The sequence below is a fragment of the Chelonoidis abingdonii genome, chromosome 23, assembly GCF_003597395.2.
Source record: "Chelonoidis abingdonii isolate Lonesome George chromosome 23, CheloAbing_2.0, whole genome shotgun sequence".
NCBI lineage: Eukaryota > Metazoa > Chordata > Testudines > Testudinidae > Chelonoidis > Chelonoidis abingdonii.
This window is the reverse complement of record NC_133791.1, coordinates 20,517,070-20,535,756: the sequence shown is the minus strand read 5'-3', so window position 1 is coordinate 20,535,756 and position 18,687 is coordinate 20,517,070. Positions and strand designations below refer to the sequence as shown.

The 18,687-nt window shown below is 48.2% G+C and overlaps 1 protein-coding gene across 21 annotated transcripts in view; it reads left to right on the top strand.

The window, feature by feature from the left end:
• Positions 1-18,687, top strand: part of EIF4G3 (eukaryotic translation initiation factor 4 gamma 3) — a 499,287-nt gene that overhangs the window by 440,533 nt on the left and 40,067 nt on the right. For all 21 annotated transcript variants that reach the window (XR_012654775.1, XM_075060289.1, XM_075060273.1 and 18 more), the window contains 2 exons: positions 12,419-12,533; positions 14,390-14,613. Coding sequence is in view for 20 of the 21 variants with exons in the window: in XM_075060289.1 (XP_074916390.1) it covers positions 12,419-12,533; positions 14,390-14,613 (339 nt within the window). In the remaining variant the exon portion in view is untranslated. The remainder of the gene's footprint in view (positions 1-12,418; positions 12,534-14,389; positions 14,614-18,687) is intronic.

The following is an 18,687-nucleotide window of genomic DNA, read 5'->3' as shown; positions in this document are numbered from 1 at the left end:
GACAAGGTCCAACTCCACCCACGCCCCGTGTTCCTCCTGAAGGTGGTCTCCGCCTACCACATGGATCAGGACATTTTTCTACCAGTCCTTTGCCCCAAACCTCACATGACTAATGAGGAACGCTGCTCGATGTGAGGCGGGCTCTGGCTTTCTACCCCGAGCGAACCAAGCCATTCAGAAAGTCCTCGCAGCTGTTTGTCACCTCAGCTGAGCGTGCGAGAAGCCAGCCGATTTCCACTCAGCTGCTGTCCAACTGGATCACTTCATGTATCCACTCCTGTTATGAGCTGATGGGTGTTCCCCGCCGCCTAATGTTAGGGCACACTCAACACGGGCGCAAGCCTCGTCGACTGCCGTTGTGGCCCACGTCCCTATTCAGGACATTTGTAGGGCCGCCACGTGGTCTTCAGTTCACACGTTCACCTCACACTATGTGATAGTCTCCCAAATCAGGGATGATGCCAGGTTCAGCAGGGCGGTACTCTGTTCCGAGAACTTGCGAACTCCTACCCACCTCCAGCAGATACAGCTTGGAATCACCTACTGTGGAATACACATGAGCAATCACTCGAAGAAGAAAGGACAGTTACCTTTTCCATAACTGGTGTTCTTCAAGATGTGTTGCTTATGTCTATTCCACATCCCGCCCTCCTTTCCTGCTGCCAGAGTAGTCTGGCAAGAAGGAGCTGAGGGTGGGAGGAGTGCGCAGCTCCCCTTATACCGCACCAGGCAGGCGCCACTCCAGGAGTCACGGGGGGCGCTCCCCCCCTACAGGTACTGCTAGCGGAAAAACTTCCAGCACTGGTGCACGTCACGAGCACACACACCTACTGTGGAATAGACATGAGCAACACATCTCGAAGAACACCAGTTACAGAAAAGGTAACTGTCTTTTGCATAATAGTAACACATAGTAAGGGCATCAGCTATTTGCAGGCTGGTTTTCCCACCCAACTTCCTTTTCATGAGAGGAGCCCCTTAATACATAAGAAAATATAATGTCAGGCTAGGCCATGTGATTCCTGGCACTAGTACCTGGACCCGTTAAGACTCTTCCTTTTCTGTTTGGAGACATTCATTTGAATTGTTTTACAAGACTTGAAGAGAAAATCTTGTGGTTTTGCCTTTTTGTGGGGGCCATCAGCCTAAAAACTAATTAAAGTCTTCAGCAAGTTCAAAAACCTTAACAAATGAACAAATTCTTCAGGCCAATTATTAATTAGAAAAGAGTCTGTTTTATTATTAGTGGTTGATTGATTTCTGCTGCACTGACCATATGTGCCAAAGTGTTTTATATAGTCATAAAACAAATAATATTGAAATACAATTACACAACAGATTAGGAACAAATTCAGTTCCCAAAATGGATCTCTCCAATAGAGTTTTAAAACTTCTTGAAGAGTCTGGAGCACAAGTGATCTGGAGTAAAAATTTTCACTAAATTATAGCATGTGCCGCAAGACTAAGGCTCTGTTGCAGCTAGACAGTTTGTAGGTAACCTGTTGTCACAGAAGCTGGGTGGCTCAACGTGATATGCTGTGGTCATTAAACCTGAGCTACAACAATATACTGTCGGTCAGAGTCCTGGCCCTGGCAGTTTTCAGAGAATATGTGTTGTGTATGTTGCTTGCGTTCTGCAGCAGCTCTTTTTGGAAGTTTTGCTCTGAGATCAAAATTTCTGGTTTAAAACCAATATATTAAATTGCTTTAAAATACACAAGAGGACTTTGGTTTTACTTTATAGGTGTTATCAAGATAATTACCATTAATTAAATAGGAAGAAGATGAAAAAATCATTTGTGGTATGTCTACACTGCAATGTAAGGCCAGGACTAGTAGAACCAAGTTAGCGGATTGTGGATTTATTGGTGTAGGCCCGAAGCCCTGGGTTCTTTTGTAAACCCAGATTAGGAATTGTTGAACCCTGGGTCTCAACCTGGGGCTCCAGCATCTATGCTGTATTGTGTGGACCCTAGTTCAACAACCCATATTTCAGACTTCGTAGCACCCTCCCAAAATGTGGGGACTCTAGTGTTTTGACTGTCCACCAAATTTGACTGTCCACCAAATTTGACTGTCCAGAGGACAAAGACAGTTGGCCTAAGGGATTGTGGGATAATTTTGGTGGACTCCCAGAGCACAAGTCCACTGGGGCTGTGTCTGCATTGCAGACCAATAGGGCTTGAACCCTGGGTCCTGGCTTGACTCAGGCTTGGACCCTCCACCTGTGGGACCCTGAGTCTGAGCCCTGGATTAGTGCAATTTGTGTGTGGATGGAAAGTGGTTAGGCTTGAGCCTGAATTCAAACCCTGAGCTTACATTGCAGTGTAGATGTACCCTTGGTCAAATTGCATAGCTCCCTTAAAATGAGCTGCTCATAGTATTTTCAGATTCTTCCAACTTTTTTAATACAGAGCCCGTGAATATGAAGGGTCAGAACAGTAAGGGGAAATGTGGGGGATGTTGGAGCAGTGCAGAGGGAGAGGGGTTGGGAGGATGTAGGAGGGAAGTTATGCACCTTTGCCAACTTTTTCCCCTTAGGGATGTGTCTGGCACAGCTATCAAGAGGCCAACACTCTCCTGTAAAACAACTTATTGGAGTAAGGGATCATTCAAATGCTGTATTTTTTAAAACCTAGTTTGATGACTAGGACTTGAACAAAGAACTGGGTTTCTAAAGAAGTAGTCAGCGAATAAAGGGATTGTTCTCAAAGGGACCATTGTTCTCTGGGAGATTAGAAGAATTTACAGAGAGAACCTTAAGGAAGGAAAGTTAGGCACATTCCCTTCCCAGGACGTAACTGGAGGAAGGGAAGTAGAGCCATCTCCCACAATTCAATCCTGTGGCTATTCCACCAGGCTGCTCTTCCTTGCACTGCTCCCTGATCAGGGAAAGGAAACCAGAACTCTACTCCGTCCCCATGCTGCCTGCAGCAGTGCGGATGGGAATACCAGGCTCCCTCTTATCCTGATGCTGATGCTTCTAGGAAAATAGGGGAGGTTGGAACAGTGCAGGAGAGTGTGAGGAGGAAAAAAAGAGGATTAGAGCTGTGCAGTAGGAGATACAGAGTTGGGACTCTGTCCCCCAAACCTCACCACATCCGTACCCGCTATTTTTGTCCCCTGTCAATACAAGCCCCTCAGTGCTGAGACCAGATTGGGAGCTGGGAATTAATATGTGCAGTGCATTGCACAGGTACATGGTGCTGAGATGGGGTAGAAAGCTGAGAAGGGGCTTCCTTGGAGTATGGCACAGGCCCACAGGCCGAGAACATTTTTGGGGGCCACTTTACACCTCTCTGAGCCTCCTTTCCTGCAAATGGATCTGTAGAACCCCATCCCATATACCCATACTTGGGGTGGGGACTTCATATCTATGCTCTCCTTCACCTTCTGACCTCCAGCTCGTACAGGTAGGCCTCAAAGCCCCATCACCTCTCCATAACCCCTCCAAGCTTACAAGAAGAGAGGCAAAGAGAGTGGAATGTGTGTGTGTGAGAGAGGGAATGTTGGAAGAGTTAGAGCAGGGGTGTTGGAGTCTCGAGTAGGTGGAGGAAGTATGAGCAATGAGGGAGAATGTGTGGGGTGCGGCAGCAGTGCAGGGAAGAGTGGGGTAGGGCATCAGAGCTGTGCTGTGGGAGATATTGGGGCATTTTAGCTCTGTCCCCTAAAAATTCCCCATATCCATGCTCCCTCATGTCTGTCCCCTTCTTCAAGAAATGTCCCTACTACTCCATGCTAGTCCTTGCACTGTTCCTGCATTAGCTCCTCCAACTGCAGGTCCCATACCAATGCCCTTCTCTACATATGGAGGTGGGCTGAGATAGGAAAACTAAGCTGTGCTGGAGAAGCAGAGATGGGAGATGAGATGAAGCAGGGGCAGTGAAGGGACTAGCATACATCCAGTGCATTCTATGGCTTGGATAATCATTGCCAAGTAACCATGAGCAGTAGAGTGGGAGGGCTGGGGTAAATGGGGATGCAGAAAAATTCATTGCCCAGAAACAGAGAGTTAAGGTTGCTCAATGGTGCCTCTTGCCGTTCAAGAATGTAGAGCAGAGGTGGGCAAACTATGGCCCGCAGGACTGTTCTGCCCAGCTCCTGGGCTCCTGGCTTGGGAGGCTACCCTCTGACCCCTCCCCTGCAGCCTCAGCTCACTGCGCCATGGGCACAATGCTCTGGACAGCGGGGCTGCAAGCTCCTGGGGCAGTGCAGCTGCAGAGCCTGGCCTGACCCAGTGCTCTGTGCTGCGCGGTGCGCAGCTGGGTCCAGCCAGACGGCGTGACTGCCTGTCCTAGTGCAGCCGTGCCGCCAGCCACCAGTGCTCTAGGCTGCATGGTAAGGGGACAGGGAATGGCGGAGGGCGGTAGGATAGAGAGCAGGGGGTGGTCAGAGCCTGGGGGTGTGGATAGGGGTGGGAACAGTCATATGGCGGGAAACAGGGGGGTTGAATGAGGGCGGGGGTTCCGGGGGCAGTCAGGGAGAAGGGGTTGTTGGATGGAATAGGGGTCTGGGGTGGGGGAGCAGTCAGAAAGGAGATGGGGGAATTGGATGGGGCAGAAGGGGGCAGTTAGGGATGGGGGGTCCTGGAGCGATCATGGGATAGACAGCAAGGGGGGTGGATGGGGTAGGGGTCCCAGGGGAGAGAAACAGGGGGTGTCAGATAGGGGGCAGTGGCCGGGCCACGCCTGGCTGTCTGGGGAGGCACAGCCTCCCCTAACCAGCCCTCCATACAATTTCTGAAACCCAATGCGGCTCTCAGGCCAAAAAGTTTGCCTGCGCCTGATGTAGAGAGTGGCTGAACTTAAACGTCTGAAAACCAGGAAATACAGGATTATGGTATGTGCCACTCCTGCGACACAGCTTTAACTCTCCTCTCTTTGACCAATGCCCCAACACACATACTAATGTAACAACACACGTACTAATGCTCTACCATGGCAGATGCTACAAAACATTTTGGGAATGCTGCAGATGAGCATTGTAGGAAAAAGTCTAACACCTTCATTTGCTGAGGTAAAACTTGGGTTTAGGTTAGGCACAGCAAATAGGAGCTACGTACACTTAGTCTTATATTCAAACACAGCTTTCTGAGACATTGCTTTCATTTACCTCTCACTAAGCCTTGAGACCAAAGTCATGTATGCCATCAACTCCTCATTAGGAGCAGACTGGCTGCACAGTTTTCGCCACCCCAGGCAGCAAACTGAATTGCTGCCGCGTGTGGCTGGGGCAGTCCATGAGCCCTTAGGGTGGCAGGCGCGTTTCCGCGGCAGCTTCTATGTTTAGCTGAAGCCACCATGGACAGCTAAATATAGAAGCTGCTGCCGAATTGCCGCCACTGCGGAAACACACGTGCCGCCCTAAGGGCACACGGACTGCCCCCGCCGTCCACAGCGGCAATTCGGTGCGCTGTTTGGGGGCAAAACAACAGGGACTGCTGCCCCTTGAAGATTGCCGCCCCAAGCATCAGCTTGGAATGCTGATGTCTGGAGCCAGCCCTGATTAGGAGACACCTGTGAAGTGCTACTGAGACTAACTACAGAAGTCAACACTGAAATGAGGCGATGGCTGATCCTTCATGGTAAACATTCACCACTCCTGCTAACTTGCAGTAACTAATCACTCCACTATTCAGCACAGCTGCACCTAATGCAGTGAATACAGCTGGATGTTGTAATTCAAATCTGTGGTACACAACACAGTAATTGGCGTGTTTTTAAGAATAGTCCTTCATGGCTGTTACATGTGCCACCAACATTACTGAACTATCCTCAGTGACTACTGACCACTCCAGGTTGCTTTGTGGGGCAGCATGAATCTTATCTTTGTAGTTCCTGGTTTTCAGAGGTTTAAGTTTAGCCACTCTCCACAGTCTTGAGGGAACAAGGTACCACTGGGAAACCTTAACTCTGCAGTAATAAAATTTTTGGACTAAATGTCCAAATAGATACTACAGTATCTGAGCAAAGATTTGGGCTGTGTAAAATGTAAATGCAAGAGATAAGAGCAGCATGAATAAGTCTAAAAAAGAATGCAAAGTATGAATTGGAGTATACCTTTGTACTTAAGTCTGCCAACAGTTTGGAGTGGACATTCTTAAAATTGTATGGATTCACACAAGTGTTAAACAAGATTGTCAGTTTCTTTTCTGAGTGATGGTCCCGGTTGTATTCCACTGAGGGTTATACACATGCACCGTGCATCTAGAGCCGGAGAATTTGAAAGTAGTAGTGTCTGTTGGTCCACACATGTGCCCTTGCTCTACCTCATGGTTTCATCTGAGACAATAAAGAGCAAAGTGGACTGACCACACGCTCAGTTCATTCTCACCGCTGCATGGTCTGGGTCAGAGCTTCTACTCTCCACTCATCTCTCTGTGACGCACTTTGAAAAAAAAACACTTTTTAGTATTGTACATAGTTAATTTTTTTTAGTTTTAATATTAGTAGTAGTTTAAGATTTTAAGGACTTGGGGATGCCATTTTTGCCATTCCCCCCCACCACCACCACCTTCACCCACTTCAGAACCCATATTTGGCTACTGGATTACGCTGAAGATGCTGGAGTTCAAGATCTGTGCATCCTGCCCATACTCTTTCTCGGACAGCAAGGAGCACCAACGCTGCATTTATTGTTTGGGAGAAGCCCACATTTCACCCTTCTCAAGCCATACCCAGAAAGGCCGAGCTCTCTGGCTCCAGAAGCACCTCACAGAGGTCACCATGAGGCCACAGTCAAACCCAGGCTGGGGAACTTCCCCTATATGCCAGCCTGAGAAATCCAGGAGCTCACCTCCTACCATGGAGGCTCAGGCCAGTACCAGTATTACATGCCCTGTACCAGCGCTTGGTCATGAGGCACAGAAGCATGCATATAAGCATGGCAGTAAGTCTTCCTCCAGGCCCAAGAAAGTTCCAGCCATGGAGAAGCAGTTCATTCCAAGGCTCACAAACAAAAGAAGTAGCACAGACTGCTGAATCTGCCAGTTCTTCTTCGAGTGGTTGCTCATGTTGATTCCATGCTAGGTGTGTGCACGCCCATGTGCACAGCTGCCAGAGATTTTTGCATCGGCAGTATCTGTAGAGCCAGCTCTGGTGCTCCCTGGAGCTCCGCTCTCATGCACAGGTATATTAGGCACCATCGGCCCTGCACCCTCTCAATTCCTTCTTACCACCTGTGACAATGTCTGGAATGCCTCCTCTTTGCATCTCGCAAAGTGCTTCTAGAGTTTTTGTTGTGTTTTCTGTTTACATAGTTGTTATATAGTGTTTTAAGTAGTTAGTACATTAGCTTAGTTTAGTTAGTGGTCCCTTCAGGGACTTGTCCCTGGAACAGGCACGCTCCAGTCCTCTGGTTTCAAGTTGTGCGCAGTTTGCCACAAACACATGCCAATCAGCAATCCACACATTAGCGGCAAACAGCAAGAACGTGGCTGATCTCTATCTCAGGAAAAGTCCAAGAAAGTTGCAAGTGGGCACAGGACCTGTGCTGGGCTGCCCATCTGCAGCGGGACTGCAGGGTGCAGCCTCTCTGGCTAGAGCTCCAAGTCCAATACGAGAGCCTCCTCCTACTCCTGGGAGTGGTAAGGGCCCCAGACACCTCACAGTGCCATCGATGCCAGAGGCCTTTCAAACGGCCAAAGACTTAAAGGACCTACCAGTGCCGCCCCTCCCCCTAAGGAGACAGAGCCACGAAAGGCCCCTCCCCCTAAGGGCAAGCCATAGATGGAGCTCCCCAGTGGCTAATTTGGGGTTGTTGCTCACCAGAGCCTCACCAGTCTTCAAGCCCGGTCTCCGGGTCCACACCCGTGGTCATCAGTGCAGAGTTCATGGTCTCTGGTGGCACATTCCCAGTCTCTGGCTCCAAGGGATAGATACAGTTCCCCCCGAAGCCAGTCATGGTCACCACAGTACCGAGGGACCTCTTCATGACACTGGTCAGCATCACAGCACCAATCCCTGGCAACCCACTCCCTATCCCCACCACCTCTGCCCCTATCCCGGCACACCTCACCAGTGACTACACTCTGGTCACTGCAACAGCAGCAAGACTCAGCTCCTTGGCATCAATGTCCAGTTTTGGGCCCCACACTACAAGGAGGATGTGGAAAAATTGGAAAGAGTCCAGTGAAGGGCAAGAAAAATGATTAGGGGGCTAGAGTACATGACTTATGAGGAGAGGCTGAGGGAACTGGGATGATTTAGTCTGCGGAAGAGTAGAATGAGGGGGGATTTGATAGCTGCTTTCAACTACCTGAAAGGGGGTTCCAGAAAGGATGGAGCTAGACTGTTCTCAGTGGTACCAGATGACAGAACAAGGAGTAATGGTCTCAAGTTGCAGTGGGGGAGGTTTAGGTTGGATATTAGGAAAAACTTCTTCACTAGGAGGGTGGTGAAGCACTGGAATGGGTTCCCTAGGGAGGTGGTGGAATCTCCTTGCTTAGAGGTTTTTAAGGTCAGGCTTGACAAAGCCCTGGCTGGGATGATTTAGTTGGGGATGGATCCTGCTTTGAGCAGGGGGTTGGACTAGATCTCAGAAGATCCCTTCCAACCCTGATATTCTATGATTCTATGAATCTTGCTCCCCTTGATGCCATAGCTGCGAGCAGGAGGCACCGGCACACCATTGGTCCCAGAGGGAGTACTCCTCGGACTCAAAAAGGGATATCAAGGTCCAGCCCTGGGACACCGTTTGGCCCCGGTGCTGGGCTGTCTTACCGGCCCACTAGTGGGCAAATGGCTGCAGGGTCTATAGCCTATGAATTGGCCTTATTGTAAACCTTGGGAATAAAGACACTCCAGAGCTTGTAGGAACCTGACTGTCATGCCGTGGGAGAAGACTGATCTACCTTGAACAGGAGAGTGGAAGGCTGAGATGGCTGTCACATAGACTTTAATTGATGAGAGGGCCAAACAGTATCCTCGCCCTAGAGATGGACGCTCTTCTTCAAATAGTAGCATTAGAACCCATTCCAATTACTATAAACAAGCAAGATGTAGCAAGGTCCACACCGCTATCCACAGAAGTGGTACAGCTGTGAAACTGATGCACCCAGCTCAGCATCACTCTCTCCACAGTACATCTTCTAGGAGTTACAAATTCCCTGGCAAATAGGCTCAGCAGACATTTAGCTAGGACCATGAATGAGCTCCACTCTTCGGTGGTCCAAAAAAATTCACAACAGTGGGGGTATCTATCCTGGGGCCTCTTTGACACCCAAGACAACAAGAAATGCCAAGTTTATTGCTTTTGCAACAGCCACAGTCTGGATTCCAGGCAGGTTGCCTTCCTATTCCCATGGTCAGAACCATTAATGTATATGCCTTCCCTCCCATTCCCCTCAGACCATGTGTTCTCCAGAAAATACAGAGTGATGGTAATTCTAATAGCACCATGGTAGCTGGTGGCCCCATCTGTTTCGGTTTACTGCAGTGATCCTGCAAATGACCACCTGCAGATGCATTCACATGCAGTCGTTTCCCATATTACTCTCTCAAAATTGAGGGCAGCACCAACCATCCCATCTCACTTTTCTTCCAGCTCACAGCTTGGGTTTTGGTAGGGCAACAGGCTCAGAGTGAACTTGCTCAAAAGAGATGCAATCCATCTTGCTTAATAGTAGAAAATCTTCTACATGTAAGCAGCAGAGAATCCTGTGGCACCTTATAGACTAACAGAGGTTTTGGAGCGTGAGCTTTCGTGGGTGACGAATGGGTATTCACCCACGAAAGCTCACGCTCCAAAACCTCTGTTAGTCTATAAGGTGCCACAGGATTCTCTGCTGCTTTCACAGATCCAGACTAACACGGCTACCCCTCTGATACTTCTACATGTAAGTATTACATTGCTAAGTGGAAGCATTTTTCCCTATGATGCCAGAAACACCACCTTTCACCGGAGAAGTCAGAATTTCCGGTATCCTTGACTGGCTCCTTTCCCTAAAGCCATCCAGACTTCCAGGCAGTGCTCTGAGAATATCTGGCAGGTATCAGTGCATTTCACCATCCTGTAGAGAGCTACTCAATTTTTGTTTACCCCATGACAAGTCTGATTACTTACGGGTATTGTTAGAACTTTCCTTCCTGTATCTTGACCTATACCTCCCTGGGATCTAAATTTAGTACTGGCAGCACTTATGTGGCTTCCATTTGAATTCTTTGCTTCATGCTCCTTCCTGTATTTATTAGTGAAAGTGGCCTTTTTAATAGCGATTACTTTAGCTCAGAATGTAGGTGAGCTTGGTGCCCTTGTGGCAGACATGCCTTAAACAGTCTTTCATAGAGACAAGGCATCCTTCTGACTACATCCTGAGTTTGTTCCTAAGGTCTTGTCAAACTTCCATCTGAATGAAACAATTCATTAACTTGTATTTTACCTGAAACCTCACAACACTAGAAACAATGGGCGATAATACGCTCTACATGTTTGAAGAGCCCTGGCTTTCTGCTTGGATTGGACAAAGCCATTTTGAAGATCCTTGCAACTGTTAGTTTCCTTCGCCAAGAGAATGAAGGGCAAGGCCATAGTTCTGAAAGACTCTCGAGACACATCTCTGGCTGCCATCCTCCTTTGCTACCAGGGTGCAGAAATTCCTCCTCTGTGATATATCAAAACTCACTCAACTAGGGCATATGCTGCCTCAGTAGCATCACTGCAAGGTGTCCAACTTTCTGAAATCTGCAGAGCCGCTTCTTGGAGCTCAGTCCATACACTTACTAGGCACTATGCTCCGACCCAGGTCTTGGCAGATGGTGCATCATTTGGTTCACCAGTCCTATAGACTGATGCCAAATATCTCCTTACACCCTATTTCTAAAAAAGCACTGCTTGGGAATCACCCACAGTGAATAGTCATAGGGCCCAGCACTCAGAGTAGTACTGGAGTTCTTTGAGATGTGTGGTCCCCATGGGTGTTCGTGACCCACCCTCCTTCCCCTCTGCTTTGGATTCCAACATGATTTGTGGTAGAGTAGGAACTGAAAGGGCAGGTAGTCTGTCTCCACTTATGCCTTTGGTTCACAGCAGGAGGAACCGTAGTGCACAGGTGCAGACCAATGGACACTGCTATTAAAGAATTTCCAGACTCAGGTGCATGGAGCACATGTGCACCCACAGTGAATACCCAAAGCAGTGATGGGCAACCTGCGGCCCGTGCCACTTCCCGCAGCTCCTATTGGCTGGGAACGGCGAACCACAGCCACTGGGAGCTGCAGGCAGCCACGTCTGTGGATGGTCAGTGTAAACAAACTGCCTTGCGGCCTGCCAGTGGATTACCCTGAGGGACCACATGTGGCCCATGGGCCGCAGGTTGCCCAAAGGGACTAAACATCTCGAAGAACTCCAGTTACTCTAATGTAAGTAATCTTCCTTGTCCTGCTGCCTTCTGCCCATGCAACTGCAAAGTAGTAATCACAGAAAGAATACTAAGCACAATATACAAAAGGATATAGGGTAGCACCAAAACTTCTTTGGAATGCCCTGCTCTGGTTTCTGGTCATGTATAAAAGGGTGTTACCATGAGATGGAAGAGCAAGTAGGAGATGATGCCAAGAGCAACTGGTGGGGAGGGATAGCTTTGTGGTTTAAGCATTGACCTACTAAACCCAGGGTTGTGAGTTCAACCCTTGAGGGGGCCATTTAGGGAACCGGGGTAAAAATCTGTCTGGGGATTGGTCCTGTTTTGAGCAGGGGGCTGGACTAGATAATCTCCTGAGGTCCCTTCCAGCCCTGATATTCTGTGATTCTTTAATGCTGACCAGAAGCCCCAGAGCAGGGGATTCAGAAGAAATATTGGTGCTATAGTGTATTTAGTATTCTTTCTGTGTTTACTGCTTTGCAGTTGCATGGGCAGAAGGCAGCAGGACAATAAAGATTATTTACATTATAGTAACTGGAGTTCTTTAAGATGTATAGTCCCTTTGAGTATTCAGTGTGTGTGAATATATATGTATATGCTGGCTGAATAGGCTCAAGTGCTTTTAATTATCACCCAGCCGATACTGCCTCCTTGATCTGCCTCTGAACTCTTGCTGAGAATTAACCCCCAAAACTCTAGCAGTTCTCTGGTTTTCCAGAGTTTCCATCCAGGAATGCTAATGGAGTAGAATGCAGGATCCCAATAGATCTGTGCACCCCACCTTATCCAGTAAATAAAACATTGTGATAATCCAGCCAAGAAAGAGAATCAGGCATGCATTCAATGTTAGGAGTCAGAAAAAATCATTGTTAGGAATGAGCCCTGCATGCCATGATGATAATGAGAAACAAAAATAAAATGGAGTCAAGCCAGCCCTTTTCCACAGGTTTTCCATGCTATCAACTCTGGAGTCATGGAAGATTGTTTAAATTATTTTTTGGCACTGTGTCCTGGATAGTTATCACTGTTTCCTGCATCTTCTTTTGCAATCTCTTGCAGAGTCCTTACGACCAGGTGCCACTAGTTTGAACAGATTTTCTGCACTGCAGCCCCCAGTGTCGTCTATGTCTTCTTCTGTATCCTCAGAGTTAGACTCTCGCAGGGCCTTAACTAGGTAAGATTTAGTCAGCCAATGGTATTTGTCATTTCAATATTTATGCATCCTAATATTTATTTGCTACTTTTATTGCCACCGCACATAGAGAAAAGATGGTCATTGAACTGTCTCTCAGTGATGAGTGGTTAAAATTAATTTAGAACCTATTTATATGTACCATTTGTTCCAAAGGTCACACTTTATGTTAAGGGTGCATTGATAAATAGAGGAAAAGCTCTGTTCTCCAGCATTTTACAAACTGGAAAGCTCTATAAACCAGCATTTCGGGAGGGGCCGCAGGCTCTGGGAGGGAGTTTGGGTGTGGAAGGGGGCTCGGGGTTGGGGTGCAGAAGTGGTTTCGGGGTGCCGGATCCTGGTGGCACTCACCCCGTAAGTGGTGACATGTCCAGAGAGGTGCGGCTGGGCAGCTTTGCATGCTACTTCCACGCGCAGCACCCCCCTCACCGCTCCCATTGGCCGCAGTCAGTGCTCCTAGGTGGAGGAATGGCCACAGGGCCTCTGTGCACTGCCCCGGCCCCGAGCACTGGTTCCACAGCTCCCATTGGCCAGGGACTGCAGCCAATGGGAACTGAGGGGTGGTGTCGGCGAGCAGAGGCAGTGTGCAGAGCCACCTGGCAATGCCTCCACCTAGGATCATTGATCTCGGCCAATTGGAGCTGTGGGGGTGGTGCCTGCAGGCGGAGGCATCACGCACAGCTGCTTGGCCTTGCCTCTCCAGACATGTTGCCACTTGTGGGGAGCCGCCCGGGGTGAGTGCCGCCCAGATCCAGCACCCTGAAACCCTTCCCACATCCCAACCCCAGTCCTGTGCCCCCTCCTTGTTCTTGAACTTCCTCCGTCTTAGTTAACCAGAATTTTTGACTTACTGGCACCCCTCATCCCCCAATATGCCGGATAACAAAGCTTTTACTATAGTTTATGAAGGGTTAATAAATTATTAAGATAGATTTTTTAACTGGTTAATTTTTGTAGAAGGTTATAGAGTCCAACACGTCTGTAGGTTGCTTACGTATTACACGTTCTACCATTATGTTTATAACGAGCTGTAAAACATACTACTCATATCTGTAACATACTTGCAGCATTTATTAATTATTTATTAACTGCTTTATATTTTATAAACTGTTTACCTTAATGTAAAGTTGACGAATTATTCATTCCAATGTGCATAACTTCGCATTTGTCAACAATTAATTTCATCTGCCATCAGGCTGTCCATTCACCTAAATCCCTCTGAAGTTCCCCACAGTCTTCTCTAATCTTAACTGTCATAAATAATTTTGTCTGATCTGGCATTTTTCCACATCAGTATAATCTTGCTTTTTCCAAATAATTAATTAAAATTTTAACATAATTCCTAGGATTTATCCATAAGAAATCCCAGCATTAGCATTTTGCTATTTTGAAATTATACTTCAATATATGTATAGGTAAAGAATTTACCAGTCAGGCAGCTTGACAGTGAAATGGTGCCATTACTTTAACATTAAAGTTCACTTTATTTTAAACCTACAGAGGTGAGGTATATCCTCGGGGTGTTTTGTTTCAGATGTGCACTATGACACATATGCTCTCCTTCTCCCTCCCCTGTGTGCATGTATGTATGCATTCATCACTTGGATCAAGCATCTGAGGGCCATACCACAGTTTTAAAGGTGAGGGAATCCACAGGCTGCATTTTGACCACAGTCTGTACAGCTGAACTGTATTAAAAATATCTTTCTGTAACCAATAGACTGTATAAGAGACAGCTACCCAGCAGCTTTTATAATGTTATGGGAAATGTGTCCAGTGTAAATTTTTAGCAGTAAGAGGATAAGAGCCTTCCATGTGAATGTTTTTTCACTTTCTAGTCGTGGAAGCACAGGCAGAGAGAAGAATGACAAACCACTCTCATCTTCAGTCACCCGTCCAAACACCTTCCTGCGGGGTAGCAGTAATAAAGAGCTGCTGCTAGACAATCAGGCACAAGAAGAACAACGGCGAGAGATGCTAGAGACAGTGAAACAGCTAACAGGTGGCATGGATATGGAGAGAAACATCACAGAGACAGACAGGAACAAAGCCAAGGAAATAGGTGAGAGACTCCTCCGTGAGTGCTGGGTAAGCACTTCTGCAGCTTATTAATACAGGGGAACGTGCAGAAGTGTTTAAGGGAGAATTTATCAATATAAGTGACAGTTCTCTGTGTGTCGTGGATTTTTTCCCCACAGTAACTCACAGTAGAGCTTTCGTAGCAGAACCCTCTTTTCCATAGGTTTATAACTCCGCTGATTTACACATTTCTCTTCTTATTGTCATCGTTGCTCACCATCAGCCTTTTGGTTTCACATAAGTAAAAATACAGTTTCTTCTTCAAGTGCTTGCTCATGTCCATTCCATGTAGCTGTATTTTTACTTATGTGAAACCAAAAGGCTGTTGGTGAGCAACGATGACAAGTGCTTGCTCATGTCCTTTCCATTGCCGGAGATTTTTCCCTTAGTGGTATCCCTTAGGCCAACTCTGACGCCCTCTGGAGCCACATGATTATGCGCCAGTGTAAGGGGCACTGCCAGCCCCACACTCTCTCAGTTCCTTCTTACCGCCCAGGACATTTCTGGGAAAGACCCTTCTTGTTGCAGCAAGGCTTCTTCCCCGTAGTTTTTGGACTCCTCCTGGGTTTGTAGTTATCATTGTTATATAGTTTTGTATATATAGTTTTTACAAGTAGTGGTAGTGTATATAGTTAGTTCCTACCGTTGAAAGACATCTTTGTTCCGGGGGCTGGGCATGCTTCAAGCCTTGTGCCTCCTGTGGTAAACCTACGTCTGTAAGTGACTCTCACTCCAGGTGTCTGAAGTGCTTGGGGAAAACCCACGTGAGGAACAAGTGCCAGATCTGTTGGGACTTCAGACCCCTCACTAAGAAGGACAGAGACATCAGGCTGAAGACTTTCCTCATGGAAGTTGTCCTCAGACCAGGCTCAGAACCATGCTGCTCTGATTCAGCACTGCATACCTGGGTGTTGATGCGAAGCGCTTCCTCGGCACTGAGCTCTTCCCAGCACCATTCACCAATTCTCTGGTGCCAAGGAAGAAGCACAAGAAGCAGAACACCAATGGAGGGTAATCACTGGTGCAGAAGAGAGATAAGCGAGGGGAAGAAAGCATAGTGAGACCTGTGCTGGGCCACTCTTCTGCTTCTGGGCTTGTGTTGGCACCACTGACTCTGCCCAGGACTCTGAGTCCTGTGCAGTGCCCTCCACCAACACCAGGAAGCCACCATGGTGCCAGTAGTCCAGAGGCTTTCCAGCTGGCTATGGACCTACTTTCTCTGCCAGTCCTGCCAACCCCAATGGGATGCCTGTCAGCTCCAGCATCTGGAAGCAGGGGGGGATAAGGAGCATCAGGCACCTTCCCTGATCCCAGCTTCCTGATCTCCTGTGCATCACTGGTCCCCTGAATCCCAGCAGGTATCGCTCCACTGTGGCCGCCAAGAGAAAACTCCTCTTCAGAGTCCAAAGGGGACCCTTATGTGCCGTCGAAAGCCTACCACCGGTACCAAGCATATGTGCCATCGGACTTAGGTGCAGTTACTGGCCAATGCAACAGCCTTACTGGAACCTCTAGGAGTTTCCCCCATTACTGGGTCCTCTCTCATACCTACTCGGTGGTTTCTGAGAGATGGGCTACCACTCTTTCTCGCTTGGCAGTGGACCTCAACTCCAATGCAGACGTCCAGGAGATGGTTCCGGTGGACCTAGTTGAGGAAGAGAAAAGAGACCCTCCTCTGGTGCAAGCTTCCTCCTGATCCTCCACAAACAAGGCCACCATGGATCCCACAGAATGCTTCCACAGTATGACTTCAGGGCCCATCAGACCTTCTGAAGTGGGTCTCTGGAAACCTAGGCCTGGAAATTGAGGAGCTCAGTGAGACATAACAGAGCCTGGTTGATACCCTGGCTGCAGCAGCTTCATCCAAGGTGGCCCGGCCCAGCAACAAGGCACAGATGGGACCGATCGAGGCCTTGTGGCAAACTCCCTCTTCTTTGCCTATCCCCCCAAAGAGGGCAGAAAAGAAGTACTATGTGCCAGCAAGTGGGTTTGAATACCTGTACTCACCCCCATCCCCTCCAGTGTCTCTGGTGGTATCTGCAGCAAACAAAAAGGACAGGCAGGGCCAGTCGAGTGCTGCCCTGAAACAAAAAGCTGCTAAGAGACTAGACCTGTTTGGAAGAAACGTTTATTAGACGGGTAGCCTTCAACTACATTCAGTAACTCCTCACTTAACATTGTCCTGGTTAAGGTTGTTTCATTGTTAAGTTGCAGATCTATTAGTGAACAAGCTCATTTAAAGTTGCGCAGTGCTCCCTTATAACATCATTTGACAGCTGCCTGCTTTGTCCACTCCTTGCAGGATTCTCTGGAAGAACAGCCCCTCCTTGTGGGGATTAGAACCAGGAGGAGCCGGCAGCTCCCTTTCCCCATCAGCTCCCCTAAATTCCCTGTAAGGTGTGTGGCTCGACAGCTGCCCAGCAGCAGTTCAGGTGGCCCTCCCCCCACTGCCATGCTGCTCCTGGCCTGCCCTCTGCCTTGGAGCTGCTCCCAGGAGCTTCCTGTTTACTGGCGGAGGGGGGAGAGGGGTGCTGATATCAGGATGTCCCCCTGCTCCGTATTCCCTCTGCACAAAACAGAGGAGGGGGACAGGGCTCAGGGACAGAAAGGAGGGAGCTTGCTGGAAGCTGTTGCTTTCTGTCTGAACTGGCTGATCGGCTTAAAAGGGAGTGTACTTGAACTGAGGTCAGCATACTTAAAGGGGCAATGCATGTCTCTCTCTCACTCATGCACTCACCCCCAGCACTTTGGAAAGTCAGCACCTGTGCAGCCGTGGGTGTGCTGTCAGGAGGAGAGAGTGGCGCGCACCAGCTGGATAGCGTGGGCTCATCATCTTGTTCCGTTTTTGCAGGGAAGGGCTACTGCGCTGCATCTATTGTGTTTCCTCCCTCTTGCCTCAGTCTGTGCTGCCTTGTAGAGTGTGAGGCTACATTAACAACAGCATTTTAACCCTTGAGGGCTCAGCCGAGTGCTAGTTCATCATTTAGCACCAAGGCATTCCCTGGGAAATATCCACCCTCTGAATTCACCACCTCAACCAAGCTTTGCAATCATTCATAGCTGTGTACAATATTAAACTGTTTGTTTAAAATTGTTTAAAACTTATATTGTATATGTACATAATGTCTTTTGTCTGGTGAAAAAAATTTCCAGGGAATCTAACCTTCCCCCTCCCCCCATTTACATTAATTCTTATGGGAAATTGGATTAACTTAACATCATTTTGCATAAAGTCACATTTTTCAGGAACATCACTACAACATTAAGTGAGGAGTTACTGTGTCTCCAACCAGTATGCTTTGCTGGGGAGATATGATTTTAATCCATGGGACTCCCTGACTAAATTCAAAGACTCTCTGCCCCAAGAGTCAAAGCAAGAGCTCAAAGCCCTCTTGGAAGAGGTTAAGAATGTAACCAGGACCTCTCTCCTGGCAACTCTGGACACTGCTGACTTGCCAGCAGGACAGTGGCCTCCAAGGTCACCATGAGGCACTGTTCTTGGTTCTAATTCTCCTGCCTTCCTCACGAGGTCCAACGATCCATCCAGGAACTCCTCTTTTAAGACTCCTCTCTTTTCTCAGTGCAGATGGACATAAGACTGCATGGCCTGAAGGACTTGAGGGCCACCGTGTGCTCCTTAGGCCTTTGCCTATCAGCTTCCAGGAAGCACTGCAGGCCCCAGTAGCCTCCTCAGTTCTTGGGGCCTCCAAGACAGAAGCCCTACAAAAGAAAAGGGAGAGGTTATAAATGGCGACAGCCACTTCCCTCTACATCAGCCTTCAAGTCGGGATCTCAGAGATACTCTGGCAGGCCCATGCAGGCCTTTTGAAGGTGCACCCAATGGTGCTGTATCAGTCACCATTTCAGATTCACTTCCCCTTTTATTTTTGGACCATCTGTCACCCTTCAGCCCGGCATGATCGTTCATAACATCGGACCTTTGGGTCCCTCATCTCCTCCCTCCTCCTCCTTCTCACAAGCAAATCCTCATCTAGGAGGTGCAATCTCTCCTATGTATGTGGGCCATGGAGGAAGTTCCTCAAGACTTGAGAGGGAA